Below are 23337 nucleotides of genomic sequence, written 5' to 3'. Positions count from 1 at the left end.
GTGAAGTATAATCTACATATAAAATAGCCTATAAGTGACTTATAAGTGAATTCCGTAAGGGATATCAGACTTATCATAAATTATAAACCTGTTATATTTTGGTTCCACCTTATCAGTTTTGAAGTTGAAATGTACTATTCAAGCAAGCATGTACTATTCAAGCAAGCAGACCGTTTTAAAATACCTTATAAACAGTGCATGGTTGACAGCTCTTTGTCTTTTATCATTTAAATATAAGACATTTTGGTTCTAAAGACTTGATAATTTTTATTGTGTTACAAAGTTTGTATTGCAAATGTCCAACAAAGGAAATAAATACCTCGTATGTTTTTAATGTAGGGCGTGGTCTACTGTATGCTCCCCCTGTCATAAGTGTGTACTCCATTGTGTTGGGTGTCTGAGTGAGCCACGTACTCCCGTTCAGACTCCTGGGTGTGACGCTAAAAATGCTCGAACCCATACTGGTATCATGAAGGTGTGGTGGGTTGTGATCCTGGCCTGACTGGGCTGGACTCCCTTTTGGGCTTCCCCGTGGACTTGGTTTCGGACTAAAGTTTGGTGAAGCTTGTAATGCAGGCTTCGGGCGTCCAGTTGGCTAAGAAAGGAGAAAACAAATATCAATATTGTGTTATACGTAAAGTTGATAATTATGTTTAAAGATCAACGAATATGTCTATACATTCACCAGTTTTAAAGATTTACACTTAAACGTATGTGTACGATAGCAAAAGTCTTTTGCTAGTAAAGGATGTACTTATTGGTTCTAAATATGCACAAGTCCACACAATTAGTCAGCCTTAGGTTGGATTAAAATTCCATGTATGATAACATACAATTATGTCTATGTTATCTGTTGACAATTGACATGTGTGTTTTTTGCAATCTGAACACCATTCTCATGTATCCAATCCATAGGCAAATCTTGATTTTCTCCACAAATATTTATGATGTATGATGAATTATTTTTTGACCTCCTTTCCATTATATAACTAAAATTGGTCATTATGCCTCCACATTCTACCAATTATATAATGTAAGTGTACAGACTAACTGCGGGACAGAATGACAGTGTGACAGCGGGATGAACAGACAAGGACAAAATTAATGTACATGCCCACTCTTTTTCTTTTAACCTATAAGAAAAATCAGCATGGATTTTATGGAAAAAATTACCAATTCAGGCCTGTTTTGAACCACTCTTTGCAAAATCAGGGTGAAATAGACACAGACCCTGAATTTTCAATAAATCTCACATGGTAATTCAAGTTTTTCTACCCTGACATCATCTTCATTTTCGTAAAAGTCAGGGTGGAGACTTTGCGCTTTGACAGTTTTTACTAACTTAGAGAAATATAAGTAAAGTAATTGCATTTTATAGTCTACCTAAAAATTCCTATTAAACGCCCCGGGGGCTTAACAGTTTCCAAAAGGGGGGCTATATATATTATTACAACACATTTTTTCCTAAATCCAAAAATCATTGTAACTACATTTAGTGTTAAAAACATTAAGAATAACATTAAAAAGTGTTAAGATTTTAAAGTTCATATGATATATTTCTGTATATTCTATATAATAAAATGGATTCTGAAGGATTTGAATAATATTATGGATTTACTCATGAGTTCAGCACTGATGAGCAGGTTTTTTCCAAATCAAAATGCCTGGGGGGACCTTTATTAGGGGAGGGGCGTTTATTAGGAATTTTACGGTAAGTTTCATGCTAACGCACGTTCACCGACTTTACAGCTATAAGCAATATTTCAAAGTTAGAACGTCTTCAAGAATAAGTTCTTCATTTTCCAGCCTGATTTTTCTTAGTTAGAGTTATTAAAATGAATATTGCAATACACTTATTATAAATACAGTAGACAAAATTAGATTTTAAACTGACAGAAGAAATTACATGTATATTAATATAATGTCTATATCTATAATGTTTCAATTGATTAATATTTCATTTAATTAACAAACAAAAAAACTTTTCATTTACTGACTTAATAAATTCTTTAATAAATTTATGAAACTATGTAGATTATTTAGTTCAACATGATTCATAAATATATTTGTAAGATCATCATCAGAACCCACGGTACACATTCCATATATACTACATGACTATACGATAAATAGCTTGGGTTACCGAGGATGGTTGCTACAAGTATTCCTAGAAATTATTTTGTGCTTTTTAAGTTAGCGCTTTTCGCGGTGATACATACATATCCGCGAATTTTTGTATCCACGAAAAGGTTGCATATAACAAATCCCCGAACATTTGTAGCTCCAACAACATAGATTTTTATTATGTCATTATGAAGTACTCTAACCTATGCTTAACTAAGAAAGACCGGTAGGGCCATTTCAACTTCATGAATTTCCAACTTCATCTTCAAGAATTCAAATTTTTAACTTCGTGAATTCACGTTTTCAACATACAGAATTCAGCTACATGAATTCAAGATTTCATCTTCACGAATTCACGATTTCAGCTTCATTACTTTAAGATTTCAGCTTCATGAATTCACAGTTTCAACTTCATGAACTCACGATTTCAACTTCATGAATTCACAAATTCAACTTCGTGAATTCACGATTTCAACTTCACGAATTCATGATTTCAACTTCATGAATTTGCGATTCCAACATCACAAAGTCACGATATCAACTTCAAGAATTCACAATTTCAGCTTCACAAATTCACTTTTTCAACTTCATGAATTCAAGATATCAACTTCATGAATTCAAGATTTCATCTTCATGAATTCAACTTTGTGAATTCAGTGTTTTTTTTGGTCGAAATATTCGGCGATATTCGGCCCCTTTCCCCACCTCTCGGAATATATATTTTTCCCCATGAAATTGCGAAAATTCCCCACCGTCAAAAAATATACCCAAACAAGAAACAGAAAGAAGACACCTAAACCATAAGTAAAATATGCCAATAAATTTTATTTTGATTCGCAAAGCAAATTCATGAACTCTATCATTATTATCAGGGATGTTTACTTTACGCTTGCTTTGCGACATAGGTCGTTCGTTTTACCGCGGCTATAAGACAATACGGTAGCGCGACAGTCGGTTATTGAGTTTGTTATTTACCGTTCGGTTGGCTTTAATGAAATAATACATGCAAATATTTATAATTAAACACTCGCCTACTTGGTAAGTATAAAATAAACAGAATATTATAAAATGAAAGAACAAGAACCGGTTGAACCGGGTGATGCTCCCCGAGAAGGTTCTGGACACAGGAAAGTATAAAAAAAATGAACAAAGGGCAATAACTCCAAAATTACACCAGGCTTTGTTTAGGTTCTTGAAGCGTTGCAGTTCTATCCAATTATATCTAGCTACCTACAAAGTTTCATGTTGATATCTCTAATAGTTTTAAAGTAATGTCCAGGACAAAAGTCAAAAAGTAAAAATAAACAAAGGGCAATTACTTCAAAATAAGGCAAGGCAGAGTAATGATTCTTAAGCACTGCACTTCCACCAAATGAGACCTATCTATCTACAAAGTTTCATGTTGATATCTCTTATAATTTTAGAATAATGTCCCAGACAAAGTTCAAAGTGTCAAAATGAACAAAGGGCAATAACTACAAAAGTAGGCAAGACAGTGTTACAGTTCTTGTGCATTGCAAACTTACTCAATGAGATCTATCTACCTACAAAGTTTCATGTTGATATCTCTTATACATTAAGAAATATGTCCCGGACAAAGTTCAAAGTGTAAAAAATAAACAATGGGGGATAATTCAAAAATTAGGCAAGGCAGAGTTAAGGTTCTTGTTCACTGCACACCTACTCAATGAGATCTATCTACCTACAAAGTTTCATGTTGATACCTCTTATACTTTTAGAGTTATGTCCCGGACAAAGTTCAAAGTGTAAAATTAACAAAGAGGGATAATTCAAAAATTAGACAAGGCAGAGTTACGGTTCTTGTGCACTGCACTTCTACTCAATGAGATCTATCTACCTACAAAGTTTCATGTTGATACCTCTTATACTTTTAGAGTTATGTCCCGGACAAATTTCAAAGTGTAAAATAAACAAAGGGGGGTAATTCAAAAATTAGGCAAGGCAGAGTTACGGTTCTTGTGCACTGCACACCTACTCAATGAGATCTATCTACCTACAAAGTTTCATGTTGATACCTCTTATTCTTTTAGAGTTATGTCCCGGACAAAGTTCAAAGTGTAAAATAAACAAAGGGGGATAATTCAAAAATTAGGCAAGGCAGAGTTACGGTTCTTGTGCACTGCACTTCTACTCAATGAGATCTATCTACCTACAAAGTTTCATGTTGATACCTCTTATACTTTTAGAGTTATGTCCCGGACAAAGTTCAAAGTGTAAAAATAAACAAAGGGGAATAATTCAAAAATTAGGCAAGGCAGAGTTACGGTTCTTGTGCACTGCACACCTACTCAATGAGATCTATCTACCTACAAAGTTTCATGTTGATACCTCTTGTTGTTTCAAAGTTATGTCCCGGACAAGAAAAGGGGACGGACGGACGGACGGACGGACGGAAAGACGGACGGACGGATGGACGGACGGACGGACAAGGCGGCGACTATATGCTCCCCCGAAATTTTTTCGGGGAGCATAAAAATACGCTATCAAAAAGAGATTACAGTAACAAGATGAAAATCCTCAAGTTACCGAACTGCCGATGTGTCGAATTGTCGCTGTATCTTTACGGCTTTTACGACTATCGCATTTACTGCAAAAATGTCACACAACAGTCGATCTTGATGTTATCGAAAGATAATAAATAAAAAATGCTCCTCGAAGAACAAACGTATTGATGTTCTTTTTAAACAAAGGCACTTTCTGTGCTAGGTTCAAAGGAAAAATATCAAAAACCAGACCAATGCAAGCTCTATTATGCGATATTTTTTCTCAGCGTATTTTATTTAGTAATAGATCTAATACATGATATAAATATTTCCAATCAATTCACTAAATAACTTGTCTGCCAGTGCAAAGAAATGATAAATTATGATTATAGAAACTGCGATTATGTATGCAAAATTTCATAACAAATAAATCTGTGTGAATAATGGCTAATGATATGCTGGTGGAGTTAACATTTGTTGTTATTGAAAAAAAAATCTGAAAAATATAAGAAACAAAAATATCAAGTGCATTACTTCAATTTTGAAAACACAGTAAGCGAAGAAAGTGTTCAACTAATTTATTCTATAGGATTGTTAAAGAATATGTATTTTTAGTCTTTTTATTGAATATTAATAACACTGAAAATTCCCCTTTTTGGCATTTACGCGCTATTTTTCCCCACCCAATGGGCACTGACCCCCTTCCCCAAAAACTGAAAAAAATCACTGGAATTCAATATTTAAACTTCACGAATTCACGATTTAAACTTCACAAATTCAAGATTTCAACTTCATGAATTCACGATTTCATCTTCATGAATTCACAATTTAACTTCACAAATTCAACATTGTGAATTTACGATTTCAACTTCATGAATTCACGATTTCAACTTCATGAATTCACAATTTTAACTTCACGAATTTAACTTCGTGAATTCAAAATTTCAACTTCACGAATTCATTATTTCAACTTCATGAATTCGTATCATTTCAACTTCACGAATTCACAATTTCAGGTCCACAAATTCACGATTTAAACTTCATGAATTAGAGATTTCAACTTCATGAATTCAAGATTTCAACTTCATGAATTCATTTTCATGAATATATGATTTAAACTTCACAAAGTCACAATTTCAACTTTATGAATTCACGATTTCAACTTCATGAATTCACGATTTCAACTTCATGAATTCACAATTTCATGAATTCACAATATTAACTTCATGAATTCAACTTCGTGAATTCATGATTTCAACTTCACGAAGTCATGATTTCAACTTCATGTTCAATTTGCAATTCCGAATTTAACGTATATGCCACGTGGCCGTGACGTCATTTGTCGCCATATTGAATGGGTAATAAAAGTGCTCATTTACTTATATTAGTTTTAAATATTTCATTATGTTCATTTTAAATCTGTTAACAAGAGCCCCGCTAGGCGGAGCATTATATGCCCGAAAGTGGTGTTTTTTTTTAGTAAGGAAGAAGCATTTGTAAGACATTACATAAATTAAATAAAGTATTAATTACCTCCTTCAAATAGCCATCCTCCTATAAAGTTTAAATATTGTGGGCCAAATGGAACTTAAGTTATGCTCTGGAAACTGTTTTCAGTTTTGAGGTAATAGCGACCTTGAACTTTGACCTTGTGACCCCAAAATCAATAGGGGTGTTCTACCCAATATGGACAATCATCCTATGAAGTTTGAACACTATGGGCCAAATAGAAATTAAGTTATGTTCTGGAAACTGTTTTCAGTTTTAAAGTAATAGTGACCTTGACCTTTGACCTTGTGATCCCAAAATCAATAGGGGTCTTCTACCCAATATGGACAATCATCCCATGAAGTTTGAATATTGTGGGCCAAATAGACCTCAAGTTATGCTCCGGAAACTGTTTTCAGTTTTAAGGTAATAGTGACTTTGACCTTTGACCTTGTGATCCCAAAATCAATAGGGGTCTTCTACCCAATATGGACAATCATCCTATGAAGTTTGAATATTGTGGGCCACATAGAACATAAGTTATGACCCCAAAATCTATAGGGGTCTTCTACCCAATATGGACAACCATCCCATGAAGTTTGAATATTGTAGGCCAAATAGACCTCAAGTTATGCTCCGGAAACTGTTATCAGTTTTAAGGTAATAGTGACTTTGACCTTTGACCTTGTGATCCCAAAATCAATAGGGGTCTTCTACCCAATATGGACAATCATCCTATGAAGTTTGAATATTGTGGGCCAAATAGAACTTAAGTTATGCTCCGGAAACCAAATTGCTAATGGACGGATGGATAGACAGACAGACGGATGCCAGGTGGTATAAAATACTTTCAGGCATATAAATATGCTCGGTCAAGATTTTTAAAAGGGAAAATTCCAAGAAATTTTTTTTAAGTGTTTTTTTGTAAAAATTATGATTACATATGATAAACTTTAATAATTATTTTGGTTCTAAACACTATAATTTGCCCCGGCTTAATAATAGAACGGCAAGGATAATCCGTAACTACGTAATAGCAACAACAACAACAAAAGTACAAGAGTGATCAGTGATCACATGTGTCGCCTCATGATGGCCAATTTCATGTTGGGACAAGTTTTGTGACAGACGGACAGACAGACAGTGCACAACTAGACTTGGTACTGATCATTCCTGTAAAGTTTGGATAAAATTGCACCAGTAGTTTATGAGGAGTAGTCCGGACAAGCTTTTGTGTATCTGGCAACACACAGAAAAAAACACCTTTTTATCAAAGGGCCCTAACTCTGCCAAAAATCATTCAACCGGAAAACCCATGCAATATGCGCAACAACTTAAGCTACAGATCAATCCTGTAAAGTTTCATTGAAATTGCATTTGTGGTATAATAGAAGTAGTCCTGACAAACTTTAAAAATAAAAATTATTAAAGGGCCATAACTCTGACAAAAATCATTGAACCGGAAAATGCTGACAATATGCACAACTAGACTTGGTACTGATCATTCCTGAAATTGCATCAGTAGTTTATAAAGAGTAGTCCGGACAAGCTTTTGTGTATCTGGCAACACACAGAAAACTAAAATGTGTCCATAGGACACGGATGCCCCCACACGCCACTGTTCTGTCAATCTTATGACTCTAGGTCAAATATTTTTTGGACTACATGTTCCACAAGTTGAAAACTAAAAATCAACAAAGGGCCATAATTCTGTTAAATTTGGTCGAAGCAAAAATTCCTTCCTTTACTACCATCTACACATTAAGGTTGTTCATCCCTGGAAGTTTAAGCAAAATCTGCCATCCGGTTTAAGAGGAGTTGCGTTCACAAAATTTCACATAGTATATAATGAAAAAATCAACAAAGGGCCATAATTCTGTTAAATTTGGTTGCAGCAAAAATTCCTTCCTTTACTGCTATCTACACATTAGGGTTGTTCATCCATGGAAGTTTAAGCAAAATCTGCCATCCGGTTTAAGAGGAGTTGCGTTCACAAAATTTCTACATAGTATATAGTGAAAAAATCAACAAAGGGCCATAATTCTGTTAAATTTGGTCGCAGCAAAAATTCCTTCCTTTACTACCATCTACACCTTAAGGTTGTTCATCACTGTAAGTTTAAGCAAAATCTGCCATCCGGTTTAAGAGGAGTTGCGTTCACAAATTTTCTACATAGTATCTAGTGAAAAAATCAACAAAGGGCCATAATTCTATTAAATTTGGTCGCAGCAAAAATTCCTTCCTTTACTGCCATCTACACATTTAGGTTGTTCATCCCTGTAAGTTTAAGCAAAATCTGCCATCCGGTTTAAGAGGAGTAGCGTTCACAAAATTTCTACATAGTATATAGTGAAAAAATCAACAAAGGGCCATAATTCTGTTAAATTTGGTCGCAGCGAAAATTCCTTCCTTTACTACCATCTACACATTAAGGTTAAATTGTTCATCCCTGTAAGTTTAAGCAAAATCTGCCATCCGGTTTAAGAGGAGTTGCGTTCACAAGATTTCGGGACGTACGGACGGACTGACGGACGACTGGCGGACAAGTGCAACGCTATATGCTCCCACATTGTGGGGGCATAAAAACACCTTTTTATCAAAGGGCCAAAACTCGGCCAAAAATTATTCAACCGGAAAACCCGTGCAATATGCGCAAGGACTTGAGCTACAGATCAATCCTGTAAAGTTTCATTGAAATTGCATTAGTGGTATAAGAGAAGTAGTCCGGTCAAACTTTAAAAATAAAAATTATTAAAGGGCCATAACTCTGACAAAAACATTGAACCGGAAAATGCTGACAATATGCACAACTAGACTTGGTACTGATCATTCCTGTAAAGTTTGGATGAAATTGCACCAGTAGTTTATGAGGAGTAGTCCGGACAAGTTTTGTGACGGACGGACGGACAGACAGACGGACAGACAGACAACTGAGAAGTGATCCCTATATGTCGCCACTAACTTCGTAGAGGCGACACAAAAATGGAAAAAGCTTTAAACATTATAGTTACTAGTCATTAGTTGTCATTAAAAGTTATAATGATAAAAAAGAAACAAATTGTGTAGTTTTCATAGTTTATTTACTTTTTGCATGTGTTTAAATGTAACTGCATATTAAAACAAATTAAAAAGACTTGAAAGCTTAATTTTGCCTGGCAATCGATATATCGCTGTAAATACGATCCCTGATAATTCATTACCGATATATCGATACAAAAATCCTTATCGATGACACCCCTACCTATATGAATGCATAAAATTGTCCGAAAAGGTACAAAGGCTTGTTATTAAGATGTTTATCCAGTAAATCACTGCTTTATTATTATGAATGCATAAAATTGTTCCAAAAAAGGCACAAACCCTTCAGTAGTTATGGAGATATCGGGTTAATTACACGCAAAACTTTTACCAAGAATTTCTAAGCCGAAAAAAGGGGCATAATTATGAAAAAAACAAATCAAGAGTTATGGGACTTGTGCCAAGAATGTAAGATAATCACAGAGAACAAATGTGTGAAGTTTCAATCCATTCCCTTCAGTAGTTATGGAGATACCAGCTTACACGCAATAACTTAACCAAGGATTTCTAAGTAGAAAAAGGGGCATAATTATGCAAAAAAGCAATCAGAGTTATGGGACTTGTGCTAATCATGTTAGATAATCACAGAGAACAAATGTGTGAAGTTTCAATCCATTCCCTTTAGTAGTTATGACACGCAAAAACTTAACCAAGAATTTCTAAGTCGAAAAAGGGGCATTATTATGCAAAAAAAGCAAATCAGAGTCATGGGACTTGTGCCAATCATGTTCGATTATCACAGAGAACAATTAAGTGCGTGAAGTTTCAATCCATTCCCTTCAGTAGTTATGGAGATACCAACTTACATGCAAAAACTTAACCAAGAATTTCTAAGTCTTAAAAGGGGCATAATTATGCAAAAAAGCAAATCAGAGTTATGGGACTTGTGCCAATCATGTTAGATAGTCACAGAGAACAAGTGTGTGAAGTTTCAATCCATTCCCTTCAGTAGTTATGACACGCAAAAACTTAACCAAGAATTTCTAAGTCGAAAAAGGGGCATAATTATGCAAAAAAGCAAATCAGAGTTATGGGACTTGTGCCAATCATGTTAGATAGTCACAGAGAACAAGTGTGTGAAGTTTCAATCCATTCCCTTCAGTAGTTATGACACGCAAAAACTTAACCAAGAATTTCTAAGTCGCAAAAGGGGCATAATTATGCAAAAAAGCAAATCAGAGTTATGGGACTTGTGCCAATCATGTCAGATAATCACAGAGAACAAGTGTGTGAAGTTTCAATCCATTCCCTTCAGTAGTATTGGAGATACCAGCTTACACGCAAAAACTTAACCACAGGGGCGCTGACGCTGACAAGTGGGTGACTGCATTAGCTCGATTATTCTGCGAATATTTGAGCTAAAAATTCAGGTAAATAACTTTTGGATACATTTATGCAAAAATAAGTGTTTTAAACAAAAAAAATATATTTCAAATGAATTAAATAATTTTGCATTAAGTTGGAGAGTAAATTTTTAACACTAAGTTTGGTTTTAATGAATTTATAGTTATGTACATTAATGTATAATGAGTTATGTGCTGAATGTTGTGGTGGTGTCAAGAACCCTGACCATTTAATAGCTTATACATCGTAACAGTATTCTTTAGGTTTATATGGTACCAGTGTTTTACTGATGGCTGCACATGTTTGTGTTTCAGGATAATATTGTCTCAAGCTGGTGTGATAAGATTGGGAAAGGAGAAGTCAAGGACAAGGATATTAACAATGCCATTAGGGATAACTGAGCAGATCAGTTATGCTAGGAAAAAATGACTAAAGTTCGTGATGAACAATGTCTTGTCCTTTGTCCTCCCATTTATCTATGATATACAATTCTGGTAAAATCCAATTAACCACTGAAAACTTTATAAGAATATCTAGTCATCAGATGTCTACTAGTTCATCGTCATTTAAATACCTGACTGTAGTAAAAATTTCAAACTTCTATCATAATAATTATTCGGTTTATTTAATAAATCACTCCTTTTTAAAATATTTTCTCTCCCAATTTCCCCAAAAGATTTACAATATTTCATATATTTCACGACTGAGAGACCATCAGACCTTGATTGCATATTTTGTATTTCACACACATTATATGACATGTTTAATCCAGCTTTGAAGCTTGCCTTTTCATTGTTGATACATTTATAATACCAAAACTCAAATAAAGCTTTACTTTGCAATTTAACCAAAATTCAAATTCTTAAAACTTAGTGATATCAAATTTTCATACAAAATCAAAAACAAACTAGAATGTGTCCATAGGACACGGGTGCCCCCACACTCCACCGATTTGTCAATCTTGTGTCTCTAGTTCAAATATTTTTTTGGCTACATAAAAACAATGCCCAAGTTGAAAACTAAAAATCTTTTATTAAGTAAAGGGCAAATTCTACAAATACTGAATAAATCCACAAGAAATCCCCAAGGTGCATAAGTACACATGCTGACCAACATGCTTGTTAACTTTCAGGCCTACAGGTCAAATACTTTTTGAGTTATGTGCAAACACAAGTTGAAAATTGCAATTGTTTACTAAGTCAAGGGCAATAACTCTAAAATACTGAATAAATCCACACGAAAATACCCAGGTGTACAACTGCACATGCTGATCAACATTCCTGTTAAGTTTCATGACTCTAGGTCAAATACTTTTTGAGTTACCTGCGACACAAAAGAGAACGGATGGACAAGGGTAATTCTAAATGCCCCCCCATCCCCCCCCCAAAGTGGGGGGCATATAAAGCTATGGTAAAGCTCGCCAAAATACCTTAAAAGCTTGGTAATTGTGACCACCTTTTGTCTGTCTGTACATTTTAGATTCCAAATATTCTAATGCAGCTAAACAATAATATTGTATTTTTCCTTAGGCAGAATAATCTCCTGCTAGTGATTTTCTTAGTAGATATTTTTCCTGTTTAAAATATTTTAGGCGGAATTTTTTCCTGCAAAGAATTTTCCTTGTTAACATTTATAAGGCAGAGTTTTTTCCTGCTTAAATTTTTTTAGATGGATTCTTTTCCCTCTACCCTGTTTTCCTCCTAAAAAAAATTGCATATTTCGCAGCCTACACGTGAGGAATCCTTAAATGCCTTACTAGTTAAGCTAGGCAGAATTTCAGCATTTTTCAGGGTGGAAGTTTTCGTATGGGATTAATGCTCAGAACTAAATTTACTAATTGGACACACTCAGCAGAGCAGTACTGAATAAATAAACAGGTATCACATCTAAATATATTTTATTCAGGTGGGAAAATAAGATTCACAAATAGAATTAAAACATCCCATATCAATATATCTTTTTCATCAAATTGTAACATACATTATGTACTGTATACAATTTGTTCATGCTTGGGTTGAGAAAGTATGTTAAAAAACTATTTGCCTTGGGATTGCGGAAAATGTAAGAGGTTTAAGATTTGTTATTCAGATATACATCAGCTTATAGTAAATTACTGTATGTTCTTAATCTGTGATAATGCAAATGAAATTATATATAACATTAAATATTTTGATGTTTATAATCTTTTAGACAACAAAGAGTGCAAAATTACTTAAACAAGATATGTTTGTAAAACATGTATGCCCCCTATCAGCAGCCAATTATTCATGTGATAAGGTAATTATGCATGACTTCTGACCCAGTGATCAAACAATTAATAAGGGTTATCAAGTATCTACTGGTCATGACCTTGACCTTTGACCCCTTGACCCAAAACTCAATAGGGGTCATCTGCTGGTCAAGACAAATCATCATACAAAGTTTGAAGTTCCTAGGCCTAAGCGTTTTTACTTAATTGATCAGAAACCGTTTTTACTTACAAGGTCAATGTGACCTTGACCTTTGACCCCTTGACCCCAAAATCAATAGGGGTCATTTGCTGGTCATGACTAATCACCATGCCAAGTTTGAAGTTCCTAGGCCTAAGGGTTCTTTTATTATTGATCAGAAACCGTTTTAACATACAAGGTCAATGTGACCTTGACCTTTGACCCCAAAATCAATAGGGGTCATTTGCTGATCATGACCAATCACTATGCCAAGTTTGAAGTTCCTAGGCCGAAGTGTTCCTTAGTTATTGATCAGAAACCGTTTTTACTTACAAGGTCAATGTGACCTTGACCTTTGACCCCTTGATCCCAAAATCGAAAGGGGTAATCTGCTGGTCATGAAAAATCACCATACCAAGTTTGAAGTTCCTAGGCCTAAGCGTTCTTAAGTTATTGATCAGAAACCGTTTTTACTTACAAGGTCGATGTGACCTTGACCTTTGACCCCTTGACCCAAAACTCAATAGGGGTCATCTGCTGGTCACCACCAATCATCATACAAAGTTTGAAGTTCCTAGGCCTAAGCGTTTTTAGTTAATTGATCGGAAACCGTTTTTACCTACAAGGTCAATGTTACATGACCTTTGACCCCTTGACCCTAAAAACAATAGGTCATCTGCTGGTCATGACCAATCACCATACCAAGTTTGAAGTTCCTAGGCCTAAGGGTTCTTAAGTTATTGATCGGAAAGCATTTTTACCTACAAGGTCAATGTGACCTTTCCCTTTGACCCCTTAACCCCAAAATCAGTAGGGGTCATCTGCTGGTCATGACCAATCACCATACCAAGTTTGAAGTTCCTAGGCCTAAGGGTTCTTTAGTTATTGATCGGAAACTGCTTTTACCTAAGAGGTCAATGTGACCTTGACCTTTGACCCCTTGACCCCAAAATCAATAGGGGTCATCTACTGATCATGACCAATCACCATACCAAGTTTGAAGTTCCTAGGCCTAAGGGTTCTTTAGTTATTGATCCGAAACTGTTTTTACCTAAGAGGTCAATGTGACCTTGACCTTTGACCCCAAAATCAATAGGGGTCATCTACTGATCATGACCAATCACCATATCAAGTTTGTAGTCCCTAGGCCTAAGGGTTCTTTCGTTATTGATCGGAAACCGTTTTTACCTACAAGGTCAATGTGACCTTGACCTTTGACCCCTTAACTCCAAAATCAATAGGGGTCATCTACTTATCATGACCAATCACCATATCAAGTTTGAAGTCCCTAGGCCTAAGGGTTCTTTCGTTATTGATCGGAAACCGTTTTTACCTACAAGGTCAATGTGACCTTGACCTTTGACCACTTAACCCCAAAATCAATAGGGGTCATCTGCTGGTCATAACCAATCACCATACCAAGCTTGAAGTTCCTAGGCCTAAGGGTTCTTTTGTTATTGATCGGAAACTGATTTTACCCAAGAGGTCAATGTGACCTTGACCTTTGACCCCTTGACCCCAAAATCGTTAGGGGTCATCTACTGATCATGACCAATCACCATACCAAGTTTGAAGTTCCTAGGCCTTAAGGTTCTTTACTTATTGATCGGAAACCGTTTTTGCTTACAAGGTCAATGTGACCTTGACCTTTGACCCCATGACCCCAAAATCAATAGGGGTCATCTACTGATCATGACAAATCACCATACCAAGTTTGAAGTTCCTAGGCCTTAAGGTTCTTTAGTTATTGATCGGAAACCGTTTTTGCTTACAAGGTCAATGTGACCTTGACCTTTGACCCCTTGACCCCAAAATCATTAGGTTCATCTACTTGTCATGACCAATCACCATACCAAGTTTGAAGTTCCTAGGCCTAAGGGTTCTTTAGTTATCACTCGGAAACCATTTGGTCTACGGACCGACAAGTGCAAAGCAATATACCCCCTTTTTTTCAAAAAAGGGCATAATTACATATATTATAAATAATATAAGCTAGTAATATTCTGTAGGCGAAAAATCATGTATCTAATTTATTATTTGATTGAATCAATCCATCATACAATTATTTTATCTAATGATAGCTTCAAGCTATATACATGTAATTATTAAAGGGTAACAAGCCATGTTCAGGCTGGTTTAAAATGCTCGATCTGGTTTATGACATAAAAATCTTATTTCTAGAAAAATAATTATCATATTAGGATATTTCTTTTCAACTTTGTTTGTTAATTGAGCAAAATATATGACAAAAACAGAGACATAAAGAGTGAGGAAAATGTTTGATTACTGTCACTCTTCACATAACTTGTGAATAATAAGTTCTTAAAAAATATGTTACATTTATGCAAAGCATGAAACAAATAGGTTAAATATGTTCTTTATGCTCTAATTTATTGGCCAACACCTGTCAGCATACATTTTCCTTCAGTTTTCAGAGAAAACTTCAAAGTATGTTCAGTGTCAAAGAATTGTCAAAATGCATGTGTCAGAAACAGAATATTAAATCCAAATAGAATAAAGGTAATGGCATTAACCCATTACTTCATATACACGCCTTTTAACGCCTTTTTCACCCCCCCCCCCTTTTGTTGTCTCTTATGGTGAAAAAATGCCTTATTTAGGCCCCCAACACTTGTTTTTGTTTGAGAAATGTTGTTAAAAAAAGTGACCACTTTTTCAGCGCGGCCCCCCAACCAAAAGGGGGGGTTTGAAGGGGGGGCGGAGTCCCCCTCATCGCCAAGAAAATTTTGGACTTGTGAGAGGCTATAAATGACCCCAGATTGATCATAAGGTAACGTGTAACCAACGCTGAAAAGCATTTGACTCTATCTCAATCCATTGAGAAGTTGCAGCACTTTGAAATCAATTTTGATGGAAAAAATCAACGCAAAATAGTGATTTTTGGCAATTTTGAGATGTCCCCTCGTTGCCATGGTAACAGAAAATTTAAGCCTGAGCATGTTGTTTCAAGGTCAATGGTCCAGTCAACATTTGTGCCAAGTTTGATTAGTATTGAAGCAGTTTTTATAGTATTATAGCAATTTGAACTTGTAGCGGGAGACTTTTCAATGAAAACAGCCATTTTTCACAAAATGCTCATGAAGTAATGGGTTAAGCAAAATGAAGTTGTTGGACACTTTTCTTTGCATGACTTTTCCTTTGATATATTATATTAAGTTATAATTTATATGCTGAAGAGTACGTGTTATCTTGATAGAGCAATACAATGATTATTATTTTAAACAACACAAGATAAATATTTTTCCTGACATATGTTTGTTTTATACTTAGTTTAGGCATATTATCTAACATACGATAATATTGATCATATAATCTCTCAACAACTTTATCTATTTGAACTCTAGTGACAGACATGATCATTCCATAAATAACTAAAACCTTAAAGTTCATCAAGTACAATGTAGTTTTTTCACACCCATAGCCCAAGATCCTAATGTATTTGTATAATAATGAAACATTTATATATCAATGTAAATAATCTTTGGAGTACCAGTAATTCAATATTCTCCCTTTATGAACAACATCTACTGAAACTTTACCCAGTTCACCCAGAACAGCTATATTTGTAGTCTCAGACCAAAACACCATTTTTGGGGAAGGGGCCTCAGCCTTTTTCTTGGGGAAAATATACATGACTTTGGCATACTTTGGGAAAAGGGGTATCAAATTTAACTCAAACTTTTAACAAGTTCTTCAAAATAGAAAAGCAAAAAGGACTGGGAAATACTAATAAGGCAGTAAAAGACCTTAATTCAACACCATCATTTAATTTTGTTCTAAATTCTATGGGAAATTTCAAAATACTGGGGAATTTTGAGGACAAAAATGGGGGATAAAAGAGGCTAGTTTAGTTGGGGAAGCAGCCTATATTCGGCCTCTACAAAGAAGGGTTTTTTGGCCCTGCTTACACATAATAATTGTTTACAAATTTTAATATATACCTTCTCAATATCAGGGGCCATATTTCACATCCATAATTTAATATTGATAAAATCATTGTATCAAATAATAAAAATTGTAAGTATAACCCATTTGCTAATAAATTTTGAGTTGATTTTAATTTTTTGGTTTGAGCCTTACCTTCCAGTAGTGAGGGTAATTAACAAACCCAAACACACACAAGATCCTTACCATTTGGTCCATTTCCGGTGGTGAGGGTAACAAACCCAAACACACACACACGATCCTTACCATTTGGTCTCTTTCCGGTGGCGAGGGTTAACAAACCCAAACACACACAAGATCCTTACCATTTGGTCCATTTCCGGTGGTGAGGGTAACAAACCCAAACACACACACACGATCCTTACCATTTGGTCTCTTTCCGGTGGCGAGGGTTTACAAACCTAAACACACACAAGATCCTTACCATTTGGTCCATTTCCGGTGGTGAGGGTAACAAACCCGAACACACACACACGATCCTTACCATTTGGTCTCTTTCTGGTGGCGAGGGTTAACAAACCCAAACACACACAAGATCCTTACCATTTGGTCCATTTCTGGTGGCGAGGGTTAACAAACCCAAACACACACAAGATCCTTACCATTTGGTCTCTTTCCAGTGGCGAGGGTTTACAAACCTAAACACACACAAGATCCTTACCATTTGGTCCATTTCCGGTGGTGAGGGTAACAAACCCTACAACACACACATGATCCTTACCATTTGGTCTCTTTCCGGTGGCGAGGGTTAACAAACCCAAACACACACAAGATCCTTACCATTTGGTCTCTTTCCGGTGGCGAGGGTTAACAAACCCAAACACACACAAGATCCTTACCATTTGGTCCATTTCCGGTGGCGAGGGTAAACAAACCCAAACACACACACGATCCTTACCATTTAGTCTCTTTCCGGTGGCGAGGGTTAACAAACCCAAACACACACAAGATCCTTACCAATTGGTCTCTTTCCGGTGGTGAGAGTAAACAAACCCAAACACACACACAAGATCCTTACCATTTGGTCTCTTTCCGGTGGCGAGGGTTAACAAACCCAAACACACACAAGATCCTTACCATTTGGTCTCTTTCCGGTGGTGAGGGTTAACAAATCCAAACACGCACAAGATCCTTACTATATAATAATCAATTTACATTCTTTTGGTGAAAAATTTGTGCTTTAACTACATGTGCTTAATGCACATAACTGGTACAATTTATTTGTTTAAAGATATACTATGCTCATCTTTGAGTAAAATATTCTAATCGAAGAAATTTATTAAAACCTATGAAATTCTTACTGAATTTGTCTAATTTAAATAAAAAAAGAATAATAAACTATATTGGAAGTCACGTTCTCTAAAACAGGACAAGTGAAGTTGGTCTTTTCAACAACACTATATATTCATATTGTGACGACCTATGAGTGTAGCGTTTTAAACATGACATATTAACTTTTTGTGAATTTAAAACATGTTTATTTCATATTTACAACGAGACAGTGTAGCAATTTTCAATATTTTCTGATATCAAATTTGAGCATAGTATATCTAATGACATTATGGATGATCTTTGTATCAAATGCAGGATAATTGTGTCTGATAATGCTGCTGCAGTTGATTGTGATAAATGTGGGAACTGGCATCACATAACATGTAATACGTATATGTACCGGCAAGTTTACTTAATTTGTATGCAACGTTTGTAAGTAAGGTAAATACAAATTGTTCTTTTTTATTTATATTACATTAAGTGGATAAATAATATATGTATATTTTATAAAGCAACCGATTCCGTCGTTTGTTCGTTTGTTCGTTCGTTCGTACTTCCTTCCTTCCTTACTTAATTACTTAATTCATTCATTCATATTATTTTACATTCAATATTATTTATTTATTTATTTATGTATATATTTATTTATTTAGGAAATAAATATAAATTCTGAGTGCATTGTTGTAGAATAATGCACGGTTTGAGTTCAAAGCGTAGTAATATAATCACGAAGGCCGTTGGGCCTGAGTGATTAATTACAAAGCATTTGAACTAAAAACATGCATTATTATACAATAATGCTCGAAGAATTAATATCTATTTCGATTCTAACACGTCAAGAAAAAATATAATCATTATTTTAAAGTCAGACTTTATGTTTGGTGGTTAAACTGATATTTGTTTTCGCCTCAGTTTCCAATAGAAACGTTCGTTAAAGGCTGTGTCCCAGTGGGTTGGAAAAAAAATGTCGTTAAATCTACTGTGTTTAGAAACTTTTTGAGAAAAACGAATTTTGAAAACATTGATGAAACTTTGTTTGTTTATTTTATTTCACTCAATATTTTTCATGTGAAATACAAAGTATTAATAGTGAAATAAATGTGATATTTAACTCGTTTGCGACAATGAAATAGCGTTCTTGATTTGATTATTTTTGCACGTGCTGTTTGGCGCTACATTGTGATGTCACGTAAACAACACTTTAGACGTCTGTACAGCGTTAAAGACTGAATTAAACTAAAGATATTGGTGTTCGGATTCATTTTCTTAGTTAGACCATTTTCTTTCATTCTAGATAGTTTTCACAACAAAATTCAACAAAAAATTGTTTTTATTTATCAAATTTTTCAAACAAAATGGCGCCCTCAATGTGTCGGTTTGAAAATACACAGGGAGGTAATAAGAACAGTGAGTGCATTGTTGTAGAACAATGCACGCTTCCGGCCCTCTCTGTTTATACAGAAAAAATTATGATAGTGTTTGAATTATTTATTTATTTATTTTTCATACAATATTATTTATTTGTATCATAGTTTGGGGACCTTTCTGTTGAAAAAGTGTCTAGTTATTACACACTGTGCTGCAGAGTATGCCCATTGATTGGTTCCTTATTTCTGGGGTCACATATTGTGATATCAGGGAACGTGTTTTTATTTTTGACTATGATACAAAAGAAGGAACATCAAAACACTTGGCAATCTGATTTATACTCCAGGGCTACGCTCCCTCGTACAAATCAGATAGCCTCGTGTTTTGATGCTCTTTCTATTACTTATTTCACATACAATATTATTTATTTATTTCTTTAATTTTCATACAATAATACCATTTTAATCCAATTATCTAATCAATTATGAGATTACTGTTGAATAAACAACCAATCAACATGTTGAATAAACAAGGTGACATACAATAAAACACTTTACGTATATCAATGACCAATGGATGGAGAATTCTTGTTGGTCCCCAGATGGTCTGTGTACAAGCAAACCAATTTAGAACAAACAACGATACAAAATGTGGTATTAAGCAAAATTATTTATAGTTTAATGTTTTTTAGCAAGCCCTTAAGGCCAACATGAATGTAAATGATGTTTTGAATCACAGGCAGTAGTTAATAACAGACATGGGACTTGAGAGGCATTATGCAATAATTTTAACTCGCTTCAAGATTTGAATTGATATAATTTAATATGTGTTAACAAAATGATGTTGTTTATTATACATCTATTAAATTATACTTTTTAGGTTACCACAGAGGACTGAACAACAAAGCTGGCCAGGGAGGGAGCAATCCTTCATCAAGAGGCTATTAAAGATGGTAGGCTACACCATGAACCTAGTATCACAGGAGATCATTTGTCAAATTTGAAGAGCTTTCTATCAGTCACTAGACAAAAAAATATCTGAAATATGGGATTACTTCGATCATCATAAATAAAATCTTGGACAAAGTGGATGAAAATCATGGATGTTTATAAAAATGTGTTTTATTGAACCAGTAAACATGTACATGTACTGTCTGATTTAAAGAAATATGTGCTGATGAAAGTTCTAGTTAAAGTGTGAACAGGATATCCAGTGATTAACACTGTTGCAGAATGGACAATGTCTATTAACTTCTCATATCATATATATAAATATATATATAATACTGCACGTTTGTAACGTCGCTTTTCATTGGATAATCATGACTCATTTGTGAATGTGTGATAATCATACATAAAACGTTTGCATTTATATTAATTGCTCATATGTGATTTTTAAAAAGTAATATTAAAGTTATAAAATTCCGTCTTTTTTTTATAATTTTTATGCTCTATATTATTTGTATTTTATATAAATTATATATATGGTACGTATCCTCCAAAATATATAAGCGGTACGTTACACCTCCAAAAATGGTACGTAACCTCCTGGTACGTATCCTCCTTGGTACGTAACCTCCAGTAATCCTCTTAGAAATGTCTGTAAATTGTCCTTTAATTGAAAATTTTTTAATCAAATATTACTAAAAATAAATAAAATAAACACATAAAAGCATTATGTTTTTGACTTATTTACTTTATAGAAAAAAATTGGATGAGGGGTGAATTTAGTGTCTTACTGAGTGTCTTGAGGGGTGAAGTGTCTTCAAAATTTGAGTAGTGAAGTGTCTGGGGGTTGAAGAGTCTTGCCTACTAGATGTTGGTTTTAACCATTGAATTATCAGTTGCTACAGTATACATGTATATAATAATACCTATTGGGAAGTACAGAACTTTGTCAGTCACCTGCTGGACCACCTTATCATATTTTGTATTATACATAAGATATTACAGTATACTTACCGTTTGTCTGTATGAATCTTCTATTCCTTTGATCACAGCTCGTTCTTGTTGAATCTGACTGAGCTGTTTTCCAACATGGGTTTTACAGTAAACTTCCCGGTCCTGGGAACCATTAGCATCATTTCTATAGAACGTCTGCATTGTTAATGGTAGCCCACAAATTCTACATCTAAAACACGCTTTGTGATACAGAACACCTACATTAATCATCTGTTCTTTATCCCAGATCCTACGGTAACACCGATAGCATGGGTCCACGGGGTCCGGCTGGGGCTTGCGCTCATATTTGAACTCGTATAATGTCGCTCTTTCATAAGAAAACGAATATTTATAAGATCCATCATCGCCTCGAATTTCTTGCACTTGTATATCCAATTCAGGGTCTTCCATATTGTGTTGTTACCTTGTTTTGTGGCTAGTTGACGTAATATCGCAAATCAATATACAAATTCACTTTAAAAATAGGAACAACGGTACGTTTTTTAAGACATCAAACAAAATATATCCTCAAACCAAATCAATATCAATGTTTTAATAAAAGGTATAAAATACTTGGTGTAACCTGAATAAATATATTGTACAAAAACATTAAATAATCACAGTACGATATTTTCATGTGACCTATATTACCTGTCGCGTCATTAAGGCCCTGTAACGCGCTTATTTACTTGTCACCACACCTGTATAGGAATAAGGTCGTACAAGTTAATTCCCTTGAATAATTACAAGAAAAGCATTGATGCAAAGCATCAAAGGGCGTCCAAGCAAGAAATGCAGATGAACTAGTAGATATATGATGACAAGATATTCTTATAAACTTTTCAATGGTTCATTGGGTTTTACCAGAATTGTATATCACTTTTGAATGAACGGACGAAAGACATTGTTCATTATTTATAACTTTGATCGGCATGCTAGAAATTAGAATATTACTTGTAATTTCTTTATGATCGTGGTTATTAATAGCAACGGATATACATGTATACAATCATCTATAATCCATATGTGTAACGCATGATCAACACCATACTTGTGTAATTGTCCCTTATTATGTTATCGCTATTAGCGAGGACCCTTTTAAGGTATCTGTTCACACTAAGTAACAATATGACACTTGTTATATTACCATGTTGATCATGTTGAACATAATTGTTTATTATTCAATAAATGTAATTTCTATTTTAATAAAAAAAAATACAGATTTTATGAATATTGTATTCTTTTCTTTTTTGTGTGTGTTTTATGCGCTATTTTAATACTGAGTTTTTACGTTTACTACTATTTTAAGAATTCAATTGTCATAATGATCGACGATTATAAGTCAAAACTTAACTGGAAAAAGTCAGTAAATCATCTTTCAATATATAATATTGTTTATTCTTAAACCATATACATGTACATTTGTATTTTTCTTTATCATTTTTTTAAATTATCAATCAATTGAATAATTCATAAAATCTGATTTGTAACTTTGAATAATTCCTCGAATTCTTTATTAAACACGAATAACAAATTAAATAAAATGTTTTAAAGTTGATAGTGTCATATTAATGCCATAAAAATGTACATTTTTTTCTCAATTATTGTACATATTTATTGTTTTTATCTCATATATAGATAAAATATAACATGCGATTTGTGTTGTTGGTTTTTTTTTTCGAATTGTATGTTTATGTATAATAATAATCAATCAATTCGAGAGTTGATCTGTGTTTATTAATTATTGTAACCAAACTAAGTGACAAACATTCATTTTGAAAAAAAGCTTATTTATCTGTAAAATATTTGTTCTGTTCTGTAACG

The 23337-nt window shown here is 34.3% G+C and overlaps 1 protein-coding gene across 1 annotated transcript in view; it reads right to left on the bottom strand.

Annotated features, from left to right (window-relative positions):
* LOC132724921 (hillarin-like) overlaps window positions 1–22196 on the bottom strand; it is a 48544-nt gene extending 26348 nt beyond the window's left edge. The window contains exons 1-2 of the mRNA XM_060709910.1: window positions 21535–22196; window positions 320–595 (exon numbers count right to left, since the gene is read on the bottom strand). Coding sequence (XP_060565893.1) covers window positions 320–595; window positions 21535–21924 — 666 coding nt within the window. The 5' untranslated portion in view covers window positions 21925–22196. The remainder of the gene's footprint in view (window positions 1–319; window positions 596–21534) is intronic.
* Between the last annotated feature and the right edge of the window lie 1141 nt (window positions 22197–23337).

Source organism: Ruditapes philippinarum, unplaced genomic scaffold, assembly GCF_026571515.1.
Source record: "Ruditapes philippinarum isolate M1 unplaced genomic scaffold, ASM2657151v2 ctg15_1_1_1_1, whole genome shotgun sequence".
NCBI classification, from domain to species: Eukaryota; Metazoa; Mollusca; class Bivalvia; order Venerida; family Veneridae; genus Ruditapes; species Ruditapes philippinarum.
Note: the sequence above shows the minus strand (reverse complement) of the source record. Positions and strands in the feature narration are given on the sequence as shown.